The sequence below is a fragment of the Myotis daubentonii genome, chromosome 13 (genome assembly GCF_963259705.1).
Source record: "Myotis daubentonii chromosome 13, mMyoDau2.1, whole genome shotgun sequence".
Classification (NCBI taxonomy): Eukaryota; Metazoa; Chordata; class Mammalia; order Chiroptera; family Vespertilionidae; genus Myotis; species Myotis daubentonii.
The window spans coordinates 10,767,492-10,790,853 of NC_081852.1; the positions used below are offsets into that span (position 1 = coordinate 10,767,492).

Below are 23,362 nucleotides of genomic sequence, written 5' to 3' on the forward strand. Positions count from 1 at the left end.
TTGTTGCACTATTGCACGTCGTGTGGCCTGCAGGAAACTCAGCTGTGCTGTACCCTTCATCCTTCTCCATAACTTTACTTTAAAGCTGAGGTTTGAAGTTAATATCCCCCCTTCTGGAAGACGCATGAAGGTGATAAAGTACCCACAATCATCAGGCATCCATCCCTAATGAAAACATTAAGCCAAAACTAAATTCTAATCATTTTTTATGTACAAAAAATTTAAGAGAAATGTGAGAGAATCTACAAACCCACAGATTATATTGCTTTATTATTTTTTAAATATATTTTTATTGATTTCAGAGAGGAAGGGTGAGGAAGAGATAGAAACATCAATGATGAGAATCACTGATTGGCTGCCTCCTGCATGCCCCTTGCTGGGGATCGAGCCCGCAACCTGGGCATATGCCCTGACCAGAAATTGAACCCTGACCAGAAATTGAACCCTGACCTCCTGGTTCACAGGCTGATGCTCCACTGAGCCACACTGGCTGGGCACAAATTATACTGCTTTAAATCTTGACATAACCCAGATGTTGAGAACAAACAGGTATCCTATCCACAGATTTCCATTTCTCTTCTCAAAGGCACAGGATGGGAGATGAATCCAGCAGAGATCTTTCTTGGCTCTAGTGCCCCTACCTGTCACTGACAAGGGCTACAATACCTGAAACCACCCATCCCTGCACCCAATGACAGGCTGGAGCTCATTTCAACTGCTCCGTAGGCCCCTTCAGGCTGGACCTCTGATTTCTTTTTTCTTTTTGACCCTGAATTCGAAAGAGCTTCTTCCTGAGATCCTTCTGCCGCTTCAGTTTCTCTTCTTCCTCCTTCTGCTTTGCTCTGAAGTGCTCTTTGTTGTGCAGGTGCCGCTGCTCCTTGGCCTTTCTCATCTTCTGACGGTGCACTGTACTCAGCGCATCCAGCAGCGCGAGGACCTGACAAGGACAAAACCCGGTGAGCAGCAGGATACCCTTACACTTACTGCGGGCCTGCCTTCTAAGGGCCACGGTATCCAAACTGACTACCAAAACGAGGATCCATTCATGATACGAATGGATGTTAACCTGGTGAAATTTATCCTGAATTAGGAAATTATAATTTGCATGAAGCTATATGTGGGAGTCTATTTACTTAGCGAAATACTTTAATGACCTTCCCCACAAAACTACCTTTGTCAGTCACTCTTGGATACTATGTACAACCAATTAACACAGAGTGATTCGCCAGCTGTGTGCCAATTCTTCCCATCAAAATGCCTGAGACAGAGCATAGCTGAACAGAAGGGAAATGGACTCTAGTTTTCCTCTAGCTTCCAGTTCTTAGGGCCTTGAATTACTCTGGCCCTTATCCTTTCTGATGAAAAATGAGAACACAGTGGATATGTCAAGTGTGCTACTGAAAGCATTATTTTCACATCTAAATGCAATGTGCAGTAAGCCATTCGTTGACAGTACCTTTCTTTCATGAGGCTCCCGTATGACAGCTGGTCTCTGCCTGTCCTTTGGTATCTTGCCTGCCTTTGCTTGGGTCTTAGGCTTGTTCTTAAAGGGCAAGGCCTTCTGTAAGGCTTTCGGAATGTGTAGTGAATTAAAATGTTTCTTTTGCCTCACAATCAGCTGAAAGACAAACAAAAAAAACAAAGACTGATATAAATTATGACCTACATGCATTTAAAACTTGCATAAAATCTTCTCAATGGATTGTTGACTTTTCCCACAAGATCAGTAACACCAGAATCTGCTGACAATCAGAAATCAGGATTCAATCATACATCAAACATGGACTGCCTCAAAAGACATGCATAACTCTAGGTGAAACACAGAAATATATAGAATATTTGCAATTCTTCCCGAGAATTCAAATGTGCCTATTACTACAATATGTACTATGGGAGTCTTTACAGAGCAGATAAAAAGATCCAAAGTCTCTTTAAATGGAAAAGTCCGGCCTTATCTCTGAAGCACTGAGGTGGTTTTTCTAGCCGAACAAGAATAATCTCACTGTTCATCTTTACTATCAGCCTCTCTGGACTTAAGGACATAGTTCTTCCTCAGAACCAGTCTCCTCACCCAATTCTCACTGAGAAGTTTAACTTTGTTCTGTTTCTAATGGAAGGCCAGCTGAGAAAACTGAGATTTAAGCAACAAATGAATGCAGGGTAAGCTCTACTTTCAGATTTTAAAGTAATCTAAATTCTATGCTTAAATTCAGATGACTAAAATTGTTAACTGCCTCAGAACTAGTTAATAAGTAGAGAGTTTTACCCTACATTTTTACCAAGGTCAACATCAACTATATAAAGCAATATTTCTCTTATGTCCTTAAATTTATTATTGCTCTAGCAGTGGATAGAGCGTTGGCCTGCGGACTGAAGGGTTCCAGGTTTGATTCAGGTCAAGGGCACATGCCTGGGTTGTGGGCTTGATCCCCAGTAGGGGGCGTGCAGGAGACAGCTGATCAATGAATGATTCTCTCTCATCATTGACGTTTCTATCTCTCTCCCTCTCCTTTCCTCTCTGAAATCAATAAAAATATATTAAATTTTTTTTAAAAATTTATTATTAAAGACATCATCTATAGTAATATTCAATATTCTGTTTTAAGAAACTAAAATGCTTTAGAATGAAAGAAATAAGAGAAATCACCTTCTCAAAAAGAGTAAGCACCACAGACTGGACAAGAGGTGCCAAGAGCTGAAGGGCAGCATATTCTAAGAGACATGAATGTAACATGGTTCAAAATCTTATGAACTATTTTAAAGAAATAGTAATGCCCAAGCCTGGCCAGTGTAGCTCAGACAGTTGAGCATCAACCTATGAACCAGGAGGTCACAGGTTCAATCCCTGGTCAAGGCATATGCTTGGTTGCAGGCTTGATCCCCAGTTGGGGACGTATAGGAGGCAGCCAATCAATGATTCTTTCTCATCACTGATGTTTCTTTCTCCTTCTCCCTCTTTCTCCTTTGAACTCAATAAAAACGTATTTAAAAACTTTTTAAAAAGACAGAAAAAGTAATGCCCGGGGACCTTCTGTCTTAGGCAGAGATCAGACTGATACCCTTCACTACCATCTTATTATATAACAATTAAATATCCTACATTAAAACAACTCTTTTCAAATGTAATGTTAACCTGCAAAGAAAAAAAAGGAAGTTTTGAGACCAAAATCTAAATGAAAATGGGAATCCAGACAGATACTAAGAACTTAAAATAAAAAAGTACTGATGAAGCCAGACTGGCAAGGATATGGACCAACCAGAACTCTGGTAGCTGTTACTGGGAGCCTCACTGGGTATGACTCCAAAATACTACAGGCATCATACACTGAAACAGAACACATGCTGCTCTGTAATCTGGCAACCCCACCCGTGGGGACCTATGCAACAAAAATGGGTGCTCGTGCACACCAAACAAGTCATACATATGTACTCAGAAGAGCATTTATAATAACCAAATATTGCAATTAAACTCCATCAGTAGATAAACTGACATCATCATATAACAGAATTCTACTAGACAATAATGACAAATGAATGTCTGCTACATACAAGAACATGAGCGAATTTCATACTACTACTGAAAGAAGCCAGGCAAAATATATGCTGTATTTTATAAAACTCAAAAACAGGCAGACCTCATTTACATGTCAGGAGTCAGAATCAGACAGTGAGTGTCTTTGAGGTGGAAAAGGAGTGACTGGGAAAGGTCACGGGGGGCTTCTGTTGTGCTGGTAATTTATTGCTTCATCCAGGTGATGGCAAGCTGTGTGTGTTAACATCATTGAGGTATACACTTCTGATTTGTATACTTTTTTGTATGTATGTTAACATTTCAATAAAAACTTTCCCCTAAACCCACATTGCTTCAATAAGAATTAGCATATTATTTTTAAAAGTAGTAAGTATATGTGGTGGAAAAAAACAGTCCAAAATATACAATGAAAAGTTTAAGTCTATTTTCCAAATCACAGAAACAATTATTACTGCTTTGCAATGTTTCTTCTAAAATAGTCTATAAACATACAACATGTTCATTCAAATTTAATGTTAGACTCTCTACTTGAAAATTCAAAGCACAGGAAATGTTACATACAAAGCATCTGGACGACCCATCTAGAGAGCACATGCGTGACTGTACCTTATACAGAGAATCCTTGTTGGGCTTTAGTTTGACACGATTGGCGAGCCGGAGTTGACCAGTTGTCCGCATTCCTGACCAGGTATCTTTCTCACCAACTGGTTTCAACAAAGATGTTACTGGGTTATAGAAGGCTGGAATGGAGACAGGATACCAAGTTCTCATGAAGACAATATCTGGAAGAGAGGAAATTTACTTTAACATTTTCAGAAGAAGGTTCATATCCATATGTCAAACAAAGAACAAAACATTCACCCCAAACTTCTCAAGCTGGTTGCACAGAATTTGAAGACAGATTTTACCAAGTGAACTATGTACTCTTGAATATCACAAAACTTTTACTGGTTGTGAATCACATGGCCCCAGATACAGCGTGACCTGGCACACTGCAATGATGCTCCAACCGGAAGAGCTGGAGCTGACCCCAGTTTTCTAAAGACCTGAACTGCAACTTCTAACCCACACTAGATGGAAATCAATAGAAAGGTATTTACCACTCATCAGCAACTTGTCCTCAAAGGTGGCCCGGAAAGCGCCTTCGGGAGCTCGGAGAGCTTTCTTGATCTGTCCCCTTATTCCACTGACAGTGCGGATCACAGCACCTTCAAATTTGGCCACTTCTAAGGCAGAATTAAACATTCCCTACAGGCATATATATATGTAAAAAAATACACACACACAAAATCAGATACTTTACTTCTTAGTTCATAACTACATCCTTGGTTATAAAACAGAACTCACTGAAGGGTGATAAAGGTAATAATCAAACTATTTCCCCCTTAAGTGGAATTACTAGATTAAAAAGAATACAACTCTATTTTATTTTCCCCAAAATAACATTAAGATACAAATGTTATCTATTGTGGGCTCATTATCATGCTCATCATTGATATCGAATAGAAGATATCTGTTAGTCTGAACTAAGCTGGATAGCCTCTGTTGTCCAGCTCATTTCCTATTACTTAGGTGCACACACTCAGAAAACAAAGAGCTAGATAAATGCTATATTGTAAGAACATCTTATAATCAATCATCTTAACTCTGTGTTAGTGGGAATACCCACCAATGAAAGTTTCAATAAACGTCAAACCACCCTCCGATGTTATACCATGTAAGTGTCCATCTCTCTATACCCTTGTCCACAAGTATGTTGAGAATGGCTTTGTCTATTTTTCTACTAATCTGTCTGATAAATCTATGATTTTTCTCTTTTCTTAACACAAACCAAAAAGGCAGGAAACAAAGCCCAATGAAAGATTACACATATTAGCTCTATGACAGTCTCACTGGAAGTAATAGCCTCAATTACTAACTATTTCTATTTTACTTCACCTTAAGATTGCTGAGCATATGTAAGTAACACAGAAACCAACAGAAAAAAGTACTAGTAAACTGAAAATATCTAAGACCAAGTTTATTTAAATTCCTTTTCTGAAAACATTAGACCTACATTTTAGAAGTATTTCACTGCTCCTTTAATAATACAAGGGGGAGGCAAAAAGATTTACAGTTATAATCCTATCTAATAAAAGACAAAGATGCTAACTGACCATACCTTTGCCATGCCACCAGCCAATCAGAGCAATATGCAAATTAACCACCAACAAAGATGGCGGCTAATTAGCATACTGCAGGTAGGGCGGGCCAGTGCGAGCCGCCATCCGGGCCCCGTGTGTGGCCCTGGGCGGCGAGGATAGGCGGCGCAATCGGCCCGAGGAAGCCCTATTCTTGCAGGAATCTTCCTGCAACAGCCCTCTAGTATAAATAAATACAAGAATAAACTGTATACTCACAACTGTAAACCTATTTTTGCCCACCCCTATAATATACATTTATAAATATGTAAATATACAGACCTTAATGAATGAAGTATTCTTGAAAATTTTATATGGAAAACCAGTTAGCTTTAATTTCTTCACAATTTTTATGGATTTATCCAAATCAAGAACAGTTCCTGTGGCAGCTATCCTGAAATCAGGCTAAAAAGGAAACCCCCAAAATTTGAATACAGGAATAATATCAGCAAGAGAACAACTACAATTCTGTGATACAATAAATTAGCAAAGTGCACTTCACTTACAATTAGCTAAGAAAAAAGAATATCTGAACATGCGAAACAGTATTTTAACATAAGCAATCTGAAACTATAATGAACATAAGCCAAACTAATGTTGATGTCTTCAGTATTTTCCTGAATGAGGGTGATCTCACAGTAACATAGTTTCACAACAATGACTTATCTGAGATAAAAAGGAACATGAAAGTTTGGTTATATTGTTTAAGAAATTAAATTTCAGACCTCCAGGGTGGGTTCCATCTGTTCACTACAGTGAGGCCTTGACTTACAAGTTTAATTCGTTCAGAGACCGAGCTCGTTAAGGAGCTCGTTAACTCAAATTACTCTGTCAACTCAATGCAAAAAAATCGGCAGAGACAGCTGGTATCTCAAAAAACTCATTAGTCAGGACACTCGTAAGTCAAGGCCCCACTGTATTGTTTTCTTTTCTGATAAATGGGGCCAATAAAAGCCACCCTGATTGATCACATGAAGACGGTGTGAACATATTTTGCTAACCCAACATTACAGGGTGTAGCCTTATGTCTAGCTAGTATCTGACACATCCCCAAAACCTAGTATAGTATTAGTATAGTATAGTACTTAGCACATGGTGAATACTGCTTACATATTTTTAGAAAAACACATCCAAAAAGTACATAAAAATATAAAATGTCCTTAGTATCATTACAATTCTTCTACCTCCCTCTTCTTTACTCCCACAATCTACTTAAAAAGATGCAGGAAAATTAAAAGCAAAGTAATTTAGTATACACACTAAAAATGAGCAATTTTCCACTTAAAGGATCATGTACATATTCCATATTTAAGATATATCTCAAACACAATATATAAAATAAAACATCCGAGATATTTACTGTTGTGCCGTCGACAAACTGTACTGCCAAGAATCCAGTTCCTTGTGGAGTAATAGGACCTTGAATAAAACAGGAAAAAATATATAGTGAACCACAAAATTTAGTATCTATTTTACATGCATATATACTCCAATCCAAAAAAAAGGAGAGAGAATTGGGATTTCATAAAATGGAAACTAATTATAAAGCTTAAATGTTTAAATTAACCTAAAGGCAAATTATTCTAATCACATTTTACCCCAAAAGGCTGCTCCACAATGCATGTGCTGAGGGGTGTATTTTAGAAGTCTTTGTCTTCCATTGTGGTCTTCGATATAATACAGTGGGATGGTCTGAAACCTCCTCCACCCTACAGAAAAAATGATTGGATCTCGGGACTTGAGAATTTTCTTATACCAACGATGTTTCTTCAGACGCAACTGAGGGGAGAAGAGATTTCAATAAGATTATTCGGTGAAAGTATGTCAAAAAAAACCTCAATGATCATATCACACAGCAAAGGGTACCTACCTGTACATATCCAACACTGCCCTCACTATTGCCCAAACCACCCAAAATAATTGGGTAATGGGGATCAAAGTTAAGCACGAATTCACAGGGGACATTCTCTATCTCAATTCGGACATACATCCCAGGTCGAAAACCCTCATATTGAACTCTGGCTTCATCATCTTGGTCTTCAAATTCTGCTCGGTTAAGCTATATAAGAGAGGGGGGGAAAACACAATAAGAAACCCACAATACTGTCATCTTTAATAAATGTAAGATTAATATATAAAAAATGAGCTATTTCAAAATAAACAATCTATAAGCAGAATTATTTAGGCTTTATCCTAATTAAAAATATTATATATTCTATCTTCACAGTTTGTTCAGGATATGTCCCAAAATTTTCTTCTCTGCTGTTCCAATATACAGCAAATGTCAGCAACACAGAAAGAAGCCGTAATGGTGATTAGCAAACACCCTCAATTTCCCCAGTACACACTTTCTTTTTTTACTCTCCAAATAATTATTTCACACTTTTCCTCCTTTCTTCAATCACCCAATATCCAAGCCCTCATCCTCATTCTTAGCTGCTGTTTCCTAATTTACTCAAAAGCTAAGCATCTACAAGAACTTCAACACTCAACCTCTCTACCAGGATTTACACCTATGTCTAGCCTTTCATTATAGCTCTACACTGTTCAATATGGTAGCCACAGATGGCTTTTCAAATTGAAATTATTAAAATTAAATAAAAATTTTAACATTCAGTCCCTTGGTCACATTGCAAGTGGTATTAACATGTGGCTAGTGGCTACAATATGGTACAGCACAGAGTTCTACTGAGTGGTTGTTATAGATTATACTAGAGGCCCAGTGCATGAAATTCATGAATGAGTGGGGTCCCAAGGCCTGGCTAGTGATCAGGGCCGATCAGGTCCCCCACCTCCCCCCTCCTCCTTCCCTTGCCACTCGCGTCTGTCTATTCAATTTCACTGATACACTAGGTATCATCCACTCCTGGACTTGATTCCAATATATCTTACCTACTATTTTTCTCATCTTAAAACTTCCTTTTAAGTCCACTTCCTTCAACTAGAATCCCATTTTTCTGAAGAAAATTGCCACAGAAGTTCTCTATAGTTGCAGTCTCCATTTCCTCTTCTCCCATTCTCTTAAATTCCCTAAAACTGGACTTTAACCCACACTCGATAAAAATGTTTGCAGTCACATAAAGGCCTCAACATTCCTAATCTAGTGGTGAATTTTGTCTTAATTATAGTTAACACATCAGCAAGATCTGAAATAATGTCTCATTTCCTTCTGTAGTAGCTTCCAGCATACCTGGCGTTCTCCTAGATTTCTTAGGTCTCCTGAGCACTGCTCCATCCCCACTGCTGCCTCTTCTCTGCCAGCCTTGCAATGGGGCACCCAGTGTCAGTACTGGACCTCTCCTCTTGTCTCTACACTCACTCCCTCGTTGTCCCATCCATATCATGGCTTTAAGCAGCATCTAGCTCTGAGACCCTGGCTCCAACCCCTCCCAGCTTGACACTCTACTTGTCTGAAAAATGACCCCAACCTAACAGACCTAAACTTCATCTTCCCAGACAAACCTATACCAACTAAAGCTTTTCGATCTTATGAATACTCAGTTCTTTCAGGAAGTCATCCTTATTTTCTCTCTCACACCCCCCACATTTAGGAAATCGTACGGGTCTACTTTTCAAACACAGTATACCCAGAATTTGATTTTCTTTCACCTCCACTACCACATACCTCCCCATGCTGCAGTGTGTGTTACTTAATCTTACCAAACTCTTGCCAGAGCAGCCCTCTCAAGGTAATTAGATTACATACATCTATCCTCTGCTCAAATGGGCCCCATTCCACTGAGTAAGCCCGTCAAGACCTTTACAATGGCCCATGAAGTTCTAGGTGAATTAAATTGTAAATGCCTGAAGCAGACTTCAGAACTAACTTTACATTTCTTAGTCACGGTCTGTATAAGGTCAGTACAGACCTGAGACACTATGTTAATGACTAACCAGCAGATCCTTCTTTGACTAGATGAAGGTCTAGGTTGATCACATTTTCACAAATGATATACTTAACTTGCAAAAGGCATAGTGTGTTCCAGTTTACAGAGACTCCTGTGCCCACTCCCCATCAACTGTGCACACAACTTTGTGTCTTTCAGAGTGAGGTCAGCATCCCCAGGCAGGAGGGCTAGACTAGCTCCCTTTCAGCATGCCACATGCCCTTTTTATCTCCCCTTAACTCAAACTACTCCTGAACTCTGATCAAGGTGAGTTTCAGACAACCCTTCCTGAAGACAGTGGTGTGTGCATCAGCCACACAGGCCAAGAATCACCTACCCATTCAAATGATTTCCTTATGGTTCTAGAGAGCAGTGATATGAATGCTAAGGCCACGCTGGTATTTAAATAAACTCACTGCCTCAAATAACTACACAGTGAGAGCCTCAAAGGTGGTGGCAGTGTCTCAGCCATTTCTGTTCCTCACACTTAATTCTTGGTACAAAACAGGAACTGGTATCTTCTGATTTCTTGCAGAAACAGAGGACTGCATTAATAAACACGAATGAACACACTCATCTTCACCTCGACCTTGGAGTCCAAACGAGAGGCACAGAAGTAGATCAGGGAGCAGAGAGCTAAAGAAGTTAAGGATTCACAACACTGTATTACAGCCTTGAAATGAGGCTGATGGGATCTGAGTTTTCTTACCTGTGCTTGTTTATGCATTTCCCCTTTAAGATCATCAAAGTACGTGCTTTCTCCTTCATCATACTCTGCATCAAACATCTCCTTCAATTTTCTCTTCTTATCCAAATGCTTTTTCTTGGCACTTTCCTCTGCAGAGGAGTCAATTTCTTCCTTAACTTCTTCCTCTACATCTTCAGTCTTAAATTTCCAGAAGAGAAAATTTTGTAAAAGTTTGTGGAGATATTTTCTTTAGCTTTAAAGCAGACTTAAAAAGTTCTACTGAGCTGCAAAAATCTAAGTTATGATCATCATGAAACAAAACAAAACAAAACACAGCCTTGAGCTTTAAATAACATGTATTGCTACAAGAGACTTTTAGACATCTGCATTACAATGAACTGCAATTCCTTAGTCTGTCTGGGAATGCCAAATGTGAATAAAATAGCGGCAAGTGTCCCCACCCAGATACTGTTCTAAAAAAATCTTAGGGATAACAGAGAATTGGTTTTTCTAAATGGCTTTTTTTTTTTTTTTTTTTTTTTGCTTAGATATGAATATTTTCTTCTTTTTCCCCTCTTTCTATTGAATTTATTGGGGTAACATTGGTTAATGAAATTATATAAGTTCCAGGTGTACATTTCTATAATACAAATTCTGTATATTTTATTATTTGTTCACCATCCCAAGTCAACTCTCCATCACCATTTAACTCCCCTATACCTTCTTCTACCTACCCCGACCTGCTCAACGCTCCGCTCCCTCTCGCCGCCCCCCACACCCTTCTCTCTGGTAAATACCATAGTATTGTCTGTGTCTATGAGGCTTGATTATTTTTTTTGCTTAATCCCTTCACCTTTTTCAACCAGCCCCTGAATCCCCTCCCCTCTGACAATTCTCTACCTATGAGTCTATTCTATTTTGTTTGTAGTTAATTTTGTTCATTAGATTCCACATATGATTTAAGAACAGGAGAATGATGGCAAAAATAATGGTGGAGAGGAAGACAGTGACCCAAGAGCTAAAACTTTCAATGACTGAAGAATCATAACAGCAAGAGGTAATAGGTGTCACTCCAAAAATCAAGAATAACAAGTAGCCCAAACACTGTGCGGCTCAGTGGTTGGGCGTCAACCCATGAACCAGGTCAAGGTTCAATTCCCGGTCATGGCATATATCCGGGTTGCAGGCTCGATCCCCAGGAGGGGGCATGCAGGAAGCAGCTGATTTTTCATTCTCTCGCATCACTGATGTTTCTTTTATGTTGTTGTTGTTAATCCTTACCAGAGGGTATTTTTTCCATTGATTTTTAGAGATTGGAAGGGAAGGGGGGGAGACAAGAGAGAGAAACATCGATGTGAGAAAGACACACTGATTGGTTGCCTCCTGCAGGCAACCCGATCTGGGCTGGGGATCTAGCCTACAACCAAGCTAGGTGCCCTTGACCAGAATCAAACCCAAGACCCTTCAGTCCAAGGGCCAATGCTCTCTCTATCCATTGGGCCAAATCAGTTAAGGCTCATCACTGATGTTTCTATCTCTTTCTCCCTCTCCCTTCTTTTCTCTGAAAATCAATAAAGACATTTTATATACATAGAAAGAAAGAATAACAAGTAAATCAATAACCTTTGATCTGTCCCCACCCTCCATGTTTTCAGGAAGGAATCCATCCAGTCTCTAATCTACATGGACAACAAGATTAGAATGTCTCAAAATAGGCCTATCTCAGAATATACTGACCACAGTTATAGGACCAGTGGCTGACAGCCACCTGGCAAAGTCATACCTGAGTATCCAGACTTGATTTTCCCTTGTGCACGTCCCCTGTTTCCAAGTCTTCAAAGTCACCATAGAGCTCCTCTGGGAAAAGAACATCCAAATGACTCATCCCTGAATAGGGTACATATGACACCCTAGTACTACCAGCTCCAGGTGGACAGTGCGTTCTGCATCCCAAACTTCATTGTTACTATTCCTACACTACGCACCCCAGAAGAAGGCAGGACTGTTAAACCATATTACATAACCCGTTCAGTTTAAGTAAACAAGCCCAATCCACATTTCCATACTTTCCTTCAATATCCCACACAACCGAGAGCTATTTTTCCAGTATAGGTAACTGACACTATTGCAGAGATGCACACAGAGGTGGCATGAGTGGCCCTGTAGATGAGACCCCCAAAACCAGAAATGTCGAGAGTGACTTGAAAAGCAATGGCTTAGATAACAAGCACATGTGAAAAAGAGTCTCACCAGTAAGCTCAACACAACAGTGACATACCAAGGGAAAAATCTTAGATTATAAGAGTAGTACCTAAAACAGTGCTGAGCCCACATGAAGAGCCCATTAATTCATTCAGTTGTTTTTGAAGCTCTAAGTTTAGTTATGAATATTACCCTTAAAAGAAACAGACAAGTTAAAAGTCCTCTGGAAGGCAACTTCAGAAAGATATTAAAACATTTTCATATAAGAAAGAGTCAAAGAACCAAAGAGCCAAAGGAAATAAAAGATGGGAAGATTCTATTGTAATAAAAACAAAAAATAGGATATTTAGAAATAAACTAAAAAATGTACAAGATCTTTAATTAAATATTATAAAGGCTTCACTATGCTACCAAAGGGCACATGGACTAATGTTAGCTAACACTTTCAAGTGTTTTACATTCCAGGCACTGCTCTGAGTACTTCTTTACATGACTTAACTACATTTTTCAACTTGACCCAGTGAAGAAGGCATTATTAATATTATCTACTGAACAAACAAAGGGTACCATGTTTTTGGAAAGGAAGACTCAATATCATTAAGACGCCAATTCTCCCTTAACACAATTACAATACAAATAGCCACCACGAATTTCTGGTCTGGAAAAGATTGAGCATACATGTTTCCTTTGTTCCTCTCAGCTATCTATAAAAATAAAAGCATAATATGCTAATTAGACCAGACGTCCTTCCGGACGAAGCTGGGACTGCAAGGGAACCTGGGTCCCAGGAGCCAGAGGGAAGCCGGTGCCAGCATCTGGAGGAAGGGAGGCCTAACTCTTGCACGAGTACATTTTTCAAACTCACAAAAATCTATTTTTAACAAATACATGATAAAATTTATGGACAGTTTCCCATTTTTCTTCAAGGTCTTTATCCAATTAGTCAGTTAACCAGGGAGAGAAAATAAGGTCACCATGGAAGGAAGAACCAGAGTATTACCCATAACTCTGTCAGTGTTCCCCAAAGCATTTCACAATTGACTATTTTCAACCACTAAAATATTGAGGAACTTTTAAAGAAGGTAATCTTTGTTGAAGAATATAGACTGTTGCCTGGCCAGCGTGGTTCACTGGTTGAGAGTTAACCTGTACACCAGGAGGTTATGGTTCGATTCCCAGTCAGGGCATATGCCTGGGTTACAGGCTCAATTCCCACTCAATGATTCTCTTATCATTGATGTTTCTCTCTCTCTCTCTCTCCCCCTCCTTAAAAAAGAAAGGACACATCCCTTTACTTACCATCTTCTGCTAAGATCTTGGCTGCATCTTTATCCTCTTCCCACTTCCCAGTCACGAAGCAATCTCGGATACTGTTCATAACCTTACACAGAAACATCGGCACTTCATTAGGCAGGCAAAGTCCTATTAGCCACTGACCTCGTCAGTAAACAGGCATTTACTAACTCAACAGATTTTCAAAGTTTATTAGTGTTCTTAAGACAATGCAGTTAAACAGCATTTTTAACTTACTATTTGCTACTCCAGACTTATTGTGGCTGTTTGGCTTTCAACTGAATCCTATTTTTGGTTATGAATCATGTTTTTCATACACAACCTAATTCTCAAAAAGTAGCCTTGAGGCTAGCATGATTACAATGCATGCAAAAGCAAGTCTGTTCATTTATTCATTCCTTCATGCCTACACTCACTCACTAAACATTTACTGAACATATCTATCTTATGCCAAGAAGTTTTATAGGCAAGCTGTTCCCAGATGATCCTTATTTCATTAAGCTTAATCATTGACTTAGGGGAACCAAAGACCAAACAAATTTAAAAAAAAATTAGAACCTCCATGAAAAGCACACAACTGACTAGGAATAAAAGGAAACTTCCTCAACACGGTAAAGGACATTCATTAAAAACTCACCACTAGCATATTTAATGATGAAAGACTGAGAGCTTTCCCCCTAAAATCAGGAATAGGAAAGTCTATCTGCTCTCACTTCTATTCAATGCTGTACTAGATGTCCTAGCCACGGCAATTAGGCAATAAATTGACATAAAGGGCATCCAGTTTAGAAAGGAAAACTGTCTCTATTAACAGGTGATATAATCTGGTTTACAAAAAATTCTAAGGAATCCACTGAAAAACCAGCAGAACTAACTAATCAATCAATGAGGTTAGCAAGGTTGTAAAATACTAGATTAGTATAGAATAATAAATTTTATTTCTCTATATTAGGAATAACAAATCCAAAAATGAAACTGAGAAAACAGTTCCTTTTTTAATAGTATCAAAAAGAATAAGATGCTACGTACACATTCAACAAAAGTGCAAAGCTTATGCTCTGATAACTACAAAACATTCTTGAAAGACATTTAAAATCCAAATAAATGCAAAGGCATCCCATGTTAATGATCAGAAAACTTAATATTGCTAAGATAGCAATACTTTCTAAAGTATAGATTCAGTGCATTCCCTGTCAGAATCCCAGCTGGTTCTTTGTAGAAATGGAAAAACTGATCTTAAAATACAGAAAACCCAAGATCCAGATTAGATTAAACAACTTAAAAAGAAAGCAAAGCTAGAAGATTCACACTTCTCAATTTCAAAACTTACTATGAAAGGACGGTAATTAAAACAGGATTGTGCTGGCACAAGGAATGACATAGAACAATGGAATACAATTAAGAGTCCATAAACAAGCCCACATATCTATGGTCAAGTGATTTTTTTGCCCAGGGTGCCAAGACAAGGTAAAGGGAAAGAAAGAGTCTTTTCAACAAATAGCGTTAGGACAACTGATTTCCATATGCAAAAGAATAAGTCATATTCATCTCACACCAAGTACAAAAATTAAATAAAATTAAAAATTAAAAATTTAGTTCTTCTGTCTCACTAGACATATAAAGTGCTCAACAGCCACAAGTAGCCACATTGGACAGTTCATATATAAGTTATTTCCATCATCACAGAGTTCTATTGCTATTTCTCTGCACCACTCTATTAGAAACACAGAGGACAGAGGAGCCTAATAAACTGCCCATAGGGTTACAATGGAATTTATAAAGTACATAATACGAGAAACTACACACCAAATACTTGGTTTCTTAAACAAATTAAATGGAAGGGGAGATGGGCAGAGAAAAGGATCGTATATTTAAAGTTTTAGAAAGCACAGTGAGCAGGCTAGAAGGTGCCAATGGGGGAATAAAGGGGACATATGTAATACTTTCAACAATAAAGATTTTTTAAAAAAAGACACAGTGAAAAACAACCCCCCCAAAAAACCTGGTAAAAGTAAACTATGGTGTTTATGATACAAACTTGAAGGACGAAATGATGGAGGAGATGATTAGCACAGAGTCATGTTCCTTCTGCAGGGAAGGGAAGGACCATCACTAGGATGGGCACACGGTGGCCACAAGGGTCCTCACCTAGTAATCCATTCATTAGGTTAACAACTATTTTATGTGGTCTTCTAAAATCTGTATTAAATTTTACCATAAAAATGGTTAATACACCTCATAAAGTACATAAATGCTATTCAGTAAATTAAAATAGCTAATGTGAAAATGACTGGAGCTCTCTGAGAAGTGACATTTTATGATCAAAAGAAGTCAGCTTGGGAAGATCAGAAGAACATTCCAGAAGAGGAAACAGAGGGGAGTAAGCCTAGCAAGTCTGAGAACTGAATGAATTCCAGTGTAATCAGAGAACGGTGAACAAGAAAGAAAATTTACCACTAGCGTAATAGATTTACTTGTTTATAAACAGCAGAAATTACAACTGCTAAATGAGGGACACTAGATTCATTCAAATTATAAAACAAAATATTTTAAATGTATAAGATTTTTTTTTTAAATATATTTTATTGAGTTTTTACAGAGAGGAAAGGAGAGAGATAGAGAGTTAGAAACATCGATGAGAGAGAAACATCGACCAGCTGCCTCCTGCACATCCCCACTAGGGATGTGCCCGCAACCAAGGTACATGTCCTTGACCAGAATCGAACCTGGGACCTTTCAGTCCGCAGGCCGACGCTCTATCCACTGAGCCAAACCGGTTTCGGCTAAATGTATAAGATTTATGTGCAATGCTTCAAATACTATCCATACTAAAAGCTGAACATTTTCCTTTTCTCCATAACACAGGCACATAGTCCGACTAAACTTAGAACATTTCATTGTTTAGGGTGCATGAAATATCCACACCAACATCTGGGACAACATCCTGTTATTTTACAAAACAACAGGTAGGCAACATTAAAATCACATGATCTTTTAGAACAATTTCCTCATATATAAAACATACTATTCATATTCAGTCTTACCTCCTCTAAATCCCAGTCATGGGGCACATCCAAGTGAAATCTGGAGCAGTCCAAAGAGTCAGCCTTGTACTTACACTCTCTGGCAGGCTGGCTGACACGAAACAACCCTCCAAGCTCCTCCCTGGCATCATCATCTTCTTCATTATCCTCTGTCACTAAAGAGACCACCAAGATGGAAAAGGGAGAACAAATCAACACCCTAGAGGCCTTGGGACTGAGGGTCCCTGTTTGTGGTAGGAATGGTGGAGTCCCTGAGCAGATGAGTCAGAGAAAAGCCAGGGAGCTGCTGCTATCTTCCTGCAAGGCAGCAGCAGAGAGTCCATTGAGGAGGGAGAGTAACAGGGGTTGGGGCAGGGAAGGGTTTACAGGCAGAACTTTCAGTTATCGTAGTTTCTCTGGAAGAATGCTGAGTCCCTAGTCACTAAGAGAACTTAAGCAAAAGCTGACTGGAAACCAGTCCACACCTACCTCCTCTTTCGATGCTCCTAGCTCACATACACACTGTTGGCCTTGTTCTAATCACGTAGTGACTAGGGACCCCAATGAAAAGTTCACCACTTTGTATTTTCTGGGTCCTAAATTCTACCATAAAAGAAATTCTCATAAAAGATTTTGTATAGGTGAGACAAAATGACATAATGAAGACTATTCTCATCAAAAGCTTTATGGCAAAGCCAGAAATCTATTTCATAGGACCAATTTATGGTTCTCATAAACTGATGAATAAAAACACCTGCCAAATACAAACTGACAGCCTTCGAAATATCTTACCGATATCACAAGTACCACTCAAACCTCCAACCAATTTTCTCACTGCCTTTCCAGAAATAGTCTAAGAAACTGCGATGCTTCTAGATATGAACCAGAGCTTTTACCTGTCCCATAAATAAGCTTCTGGAGATTTGGCGTTGCTTGTTGCTGCCTCAGGAAGGCCTCAGCTGCCTTCCTGGAAAGGTCTTCCTTCCATTTGAGAGCACCTGCAAAGACCAATGCCAATCAATTAAGGCTGTTTATCTGTCGTCTCTACTTCAGGCTCACTGCTCATCACCCTGAAATCCTTTTTTGAAGTATAATATTTGAAGTTAACAAATATCCAAAATAGCAGACCCCCAAATGTAGACGTTTTATTTGTAAAACTAGAAGCCCGATGCATGAAATTCATGTAAGAGTAGGCCTTTCACTGTGGTACATCTACACGATGGAATACTATGCTGCTGTAAAAAGGAAGGAACTCTTACCATTTGCAACGTCATGGATGGAACTGGAGAGCATTATGCTAAGTGAAATAAGCCAGTCAATAAAGGAAAAATACCACATGATCTCACTCATTCATGGACAATAGAGACCATTCTAAACTTTTGAACAATAATAGATACAGAGGCAGAGCTGCCTCAAACAGATTGTCAAACTGCGGCGGGAAGGCCGGGGAGGGTTGGGGGGCAGGAGGTAGGGGGGTAAGAGATCAACTAAAGGACTTGTATGCATGCATATAAGCATAACCAATGGACATAAGACACGGGGTGATATGGGAGGCTAGGGGACTGTCTAGGGCGGGGGGATAAAATGGATACATATGTAATACCCTTTGTAATACTTTAAGCAATAAAAAAAAAAAAAAAAAAAAAAAAAGAGTAGGCCTTTCTTCCCCCGGTTGCCGGCACCGGACCCAGGCTTCCCTCACAGCCCTGGCTTTATCCGGAAGGTCGTTTGGAAGGACGTCCAGTCTAATTAGCATATTATGCTTTTATAATTATAGACTAGTGGCCCAGTGCACGAAATTTGTGTGTGTGGGGGGGGTGGTCCCCTCAGCCTGACCTGCACCCTCTCCAATCTGGCCCCTAGAGGGATGTCAGACTGTTGGTTTAGGCCCGATCCTGCACTGGAAGTCGGACATCCCTCTCAAAATTCGGGACCAGTGGCTCCTAACTGCTTACCTACCTACCTACCTGCCTGCCTGATCGCCCCTAACCACTTTGCCTGACAGCCTGATTGCTTCTAACTGCTGACCTGATCGCCCCCAAATGCCCCCCCCTCCCCCGCGGTCTGTGGGCACTGGAGTAATGCTGGAAAACGGAAATTAGGAATTGGGAGCCATTACAGTTTGGCCTTTAGTGACTGACTTCTGGGGAGGCCCTCCTTCTCGCTGGACCTCATCCGCCCCAACTGTAAAATGGGGCTTGGATAACTGGATTCCTAGGCCCCTTCCAATGTGACAACTGAGATTCTACAAAAGCTCTAAGCAGCTGGTGTGGCCCAGCCCCCTGGGTGCCCAGAAAGGCCCAGGCTGGGGTCACACAGGGAAGGGCTCCAACCCCGCCCAGACCGCAATCTGAGCTTCCCGAAAAACTTCGGGTCTCCCTTCAATGGCGTGTACCCCGTGATTGCACCATGGCTGGCATTTCTGTACCATGGGCCCTTCCGCCCAGGCAGAGTGCACACTCCACACCCTGTGCCAGTGCTGCTGCCACTACAGAGGCACTTGTGCCTGGGGAGGCTGGGGGCTCCTGAGGCACCTGCAGGCGGAGGGTGGGGGGGAAGGAAGGAGGGTTTGCAACAATACCTCTGGGAGGAGGCAGCTGAGGCAGCAGCGGTGGCAGTGGTGGCTGGAGGTGGTGGCTAAGGCATAGGAGGAGGTGCCCAGGCACTCCCCCTCACGTTGTCTCCTGGCCCCGTGCCCTGCAGCGTGTCCCGCACCCCGGGCCCTGCAACCAGCCCTTACCTTGCAGCACCCAGCTGTCCCCCTGCTTGCTAAAGCTACTTATCCCAGGAGCGAACCCACAGATAAAAAGTGAAACTTCGGCAGGACTAGAGCAACTGCTGGTTGGTGCCTTTCCCCCTCCTTCCTCCCCACCATGCCCACCCCCTCCCCTCGGTCTCTGGTGTGGTGCCCTGAGAGTTGGAAGCTGACATCAGGGGCCTGAATTCCTGACTTTGCCTGCACGCGTTAGACCCTGTAAGATATGGGAAGACAGGTGCCCGGGAGCTACACGGCACTGCCTGCTGGGGGAGGGGGCACCTGCGACGGGCAGGGGCTGTGCCAAAAGGTGGGTGCACAGCAGGTATTTTATTTCCTGGAAATGAGAGGAGGGGACCTAGGGATGCAGGGTGTGTCTGCTGGCTCCAGCCCCAGCAGCCCAGTGCTGTGGCCTCCGCGGGGCTGGGGCTGGGGTCCAGACGCCCCTGCGGGCTTGTGTGTCCATTGGCTCTGTGGCTCCGATCGGCGCCACCATCTTTGTGGCTATGGGTGCTGCCATCTTTGTCACAAAGTGATGGTTAACTTGCATATTACTCTTTTATCAGATAGGATATGTCAGTGCCAAGTTTATAAGGGCAGTTAAATTAAATTTAGGCATACCTGAAGTTTCTGTGGAATAATTACTTGCTTCCTTGTACTCTTCTTCCTCTTTGAGTAAGTCTTCTATATCACTGGTCTCATCAGTTAAGCTCTCTGATCCCCGTTTCTGACCACTGACCACTTGAGCAGGCTTTGGAAACTTCTTCCTCATGAGTGCTTCATTTTCTGAGTCCATTTCCTCTGTACTGAGAGAGGAGTTTCCTTCCGATTCATCTTCAGATGCAAATGCCTCTTCAGCTGTGCAATGGCCGGAATCTGAAGTCGTGAGGGCTGCTTTTTTCATTGTCTTCTCCAGATTCAAACGGTCACTCAGACCATTACTGTGTTTACTGCCTTTTTCTAAAGCCTCAGAGTCTAAAATATCCCTCTCTCCTGCACTGGAGCCCTCTTCTTCACTGCTTTCATCAGCTTCCTCTACTTCTCCCTCATCCTCTGAGCTCCTCTCCAGGTCATCATCACTGTCAGCAAATGCTGGCAAGTCTACCTCGGTGTCTTCTTCCATCTCAAACTTCTGCCGCTTGGCCCCTTTGTCAGCTGTACAGACTTTACCCGTCACGTCAGCATCTTCTTCCTCTTCTGCTTCATCACTAGAGCTATTTTCCAACCTGTCACCTTCAGACATTTCTTCATCATCTTCAGGATCACTATCCCCAGACTCATCTTCCTCGCCTCCAAAAATGGCTTTTCGACGTACTCGACCAGTTTTTAAATCCACCTGCTTTTCCTCTCTTGGCATCCACAGCCTATATTACCAAGTAAAGCAAAATAATTCAACACGTAAAACAATCTGCTAATCTAGAAATGGCAAGTCAATAAATATACAAAGCAGAAAACACTGTCAAGGGATGGTTTTAAATAACAGCACAGAAAGGAATGATTTAATAAATACTATAATATTTAATAAGCAAACTCATACGCAGTTCCCTAACAACACTTAAAAAAGAAAAAGACTAATTTTAGGGAAAAACTGTTCAACATGGAAGCGAGAACTTAATAGATCTTTTAGAAGACTAATCACTTCCAAGCCTGAACCAGGTGATCCTTAGAAAAATGGCTAACTACAGGTCCAAGGCAGGGAAAGGACAAAGGAGCCTGGAACATCCTGCTGTCAGCAGCCAGGAAGTGCTCAAAGAGCGAAAGAAATGTGCCAAAACGACACAGGACAGGCTAAAAGGACAACACAGGCGCCGAAAGAATAATGATCGTAACAGGGTAATAACAGATGAAATACACAAAAAATGTCCATTGTCCAGTGATACTAAAATAAAGGGGTAGAAATGAAAGCTCCTTGCTAAAGCATGCCAGCTAACAAATTAAGAACATTGCCATTTTGCCCTGGCCGGCTGGCTTGGTTGATTGGGGCATGGTCCCATACACCAAAAGGTTGCAGGTTTGATCCCTGATGGGGCAGGTACAGGAGGCAACCGATAGATGTTCCTCTCACATCAATGTCTCTTTCTCTTTTTCTTTCTCTCTCAATGAAAAAAATATCCTTGGATGAGGATTAAAAAAGAAAGAAAAAATATTGCCATTTTGAAATCACCAATGTAATACTTGATAAAGAATCATCATCAAGATGCTAAATCCAGTCCTGGCCGGTGTGGCTCACTTGGGTGTCATCCATGCACTGAAAGGTTGCCAGTTCAATTCCCAGTCAGGGCACATGCTGGGGTTGCAGGGTCGATCCCCAGTACGAGGTGTGCAGAAGGTAGCCAATCAATATTTTTTCCCCCCTCTCTCTCACGCTCCCTTCCTCTCTCCTTAAAAATCAATAAAAAATCTTTAAAAAAAATGCTAAATTCATGAGATAAAATAAAAACTTATGAAGCTATTTAATGTAGTTTATAGAAAATTGTGAAAAAATACTAAAAATTGTACTAAGAGAGATTATATAAGTTAAATATACCAATAACAAAGTGATGACTATATAAAAAGACTATAGAAAAAAGAAATGCTCACAATATAGACACAGAAATTTTATCTGATTATGACTGCAACTATGTTAGAGTGTCCATGTAGACAAGGATGACCAAAATACTTAAAAATGAAAATAGCTAATAACACTGACCATAATAGGGATCTTTAATACTTGTTATCTGCATCATGCTAAATAGTTTATGTATACTATCGCATTTAATAATCATTACTACTATGAGATTATAAAATTGAGGCTTAGAGATGTTTTCCCCAAATAGTAGAACTACTGCACTCAACTACCATGCTATACCATCTGCTAGTTAAGAGGCAGATGATTTTTTTTCTTCATTAGTATTTATTTATAACTAAAGGCCTGATGCACAAAATTGTGCAAGGGGCTTGGCCCTCGCAGCCACGGCGACTTGTCTTGGCCCTCGAAATTCTGGCTTCGTCTGGAAGGTCGTTTGGTTGTCTGGTCTAATAAGCATATTACGCTTTTATTATTATAGAGGCTCAGTGCATGAAATTTGTGCACAGCCGGGGTGGGTGTGTGTGGGTATGTCCCTCAGCCTGGCCTGCACCCTCTCGCAATCTGGGACCCCTTGGGGGATGTCCAAATGCCAATTCTAAACCGGCAGTCGGACATCCCTCTCTCAATCCGGGACCGCTGGCTCCTAACTGCTCACCTGCCTCCCTGCCTGATTGCCCCTAACTGCCTCTGCCTGCCTGATCACCCCTAACCACTCGCCTGACTGCCTAATTGCCCCTAACCGCCTCTGCCTCAGCCCCTGCCACCGCAGCTTGGTCTGGAAGGACATCCGGAATGATGTCTGGAAGGTCGTTCAGCTATCCGGTCTAGTTAGCATATTATGCTTTTACTAGAGACACGGTGCATGAAAATTCATGCACTGGAGGGAGGGGGTCCCTCAGCCCAGCCTGCCTCTTCTCACAGTCTGGGAGCCCTTAGGGGCAGGAGGTGAGCCGACGATCAGGGGAAGGTGACGCCCCATCACACCTCTGATGTTGCCACTGCTGGCAGCGCAAGCCTTGGACGGCCCTGGTTACCTGAGCCTCGGGCGGCCCTGGGCAGCTGGGCAGCCATCATCCAAGGCTTGCCTGCGCCTTGGGCCAGCCCTGGGTGGCTGAGGGGACTGGGGGACTCCGGAGGCAGGCGTGTGGAGCGGCCGGGCCCGCCTGGCCCTGGCGGGGCTGAGGGTACCGGACGCTGCCATCTTGTGGCTGTGGGCGCCGCCATCTTTGAAGG

General features: G+C 41.2%; 1 protein-coding gene across 1 annotated transcript in view; it reads right to left on the bottom strand.

The window, feature by feature from the left end:
- Nucleotides 1-243: 243 nt before the first annotated feature.
- BMS1 (BMS1 ribosome biogenesis factor) overlaps nt 244-23,362 on the bottom strand; it is a 35,371-nt gene continuing 12,252 nt past the window's right edge. The window contains exons 10-23 of the mRNA XM_059662170.1: nt 20,182-20,924; nt 17,702-17,803; nt 16,827-16,981; nt 13,789-13,870; nt 12,071-12,144; nt 10,309-10,485; nt 7,583-7,771; nt 7,311-7,491; nt 7,073-7,131; nt 5,995-6,117; nt 4,633-4,780; nt 4,139-4,314; nt 1,457-1,618; nt 244-937 (exon numbers count right to left, since the gene is read on the bottom strand). Of these exons, the coding sequence (XP_059518153.1) occupies nt 707-937; nt 1,457-1,618; nt 4,139-4,314; nt 4,633-4,780; nt 5,995-6,117; nt 7,073-7,131; nt 7,311-7,491; nt 7,583-7,771; nt 10,309-10,485; nt 12,071-12,144; nt 13,789-13,870; nt 16,827-16,981; nt 17,702-17,803; nt 20,182-20,924 (2,602 nt within the window). The 3' untranslated portion in view covers nt 244-706. The remainder of the gene's footprint in view (nt 938-1,456; nt 1,619-4,138; nt 4,315-4,632; nt 4,781-5,994; nt 6,118-7,072; nt 7,132-7,310; nt 7,492-7,582; nt 7,772-10,308; nt 10,486-12,070; nt 12,145-13,788; nt 13,871-16,826; nt 16,982-17,701; nt 17,804-20,181; nt 20,925-23,362) is intronic.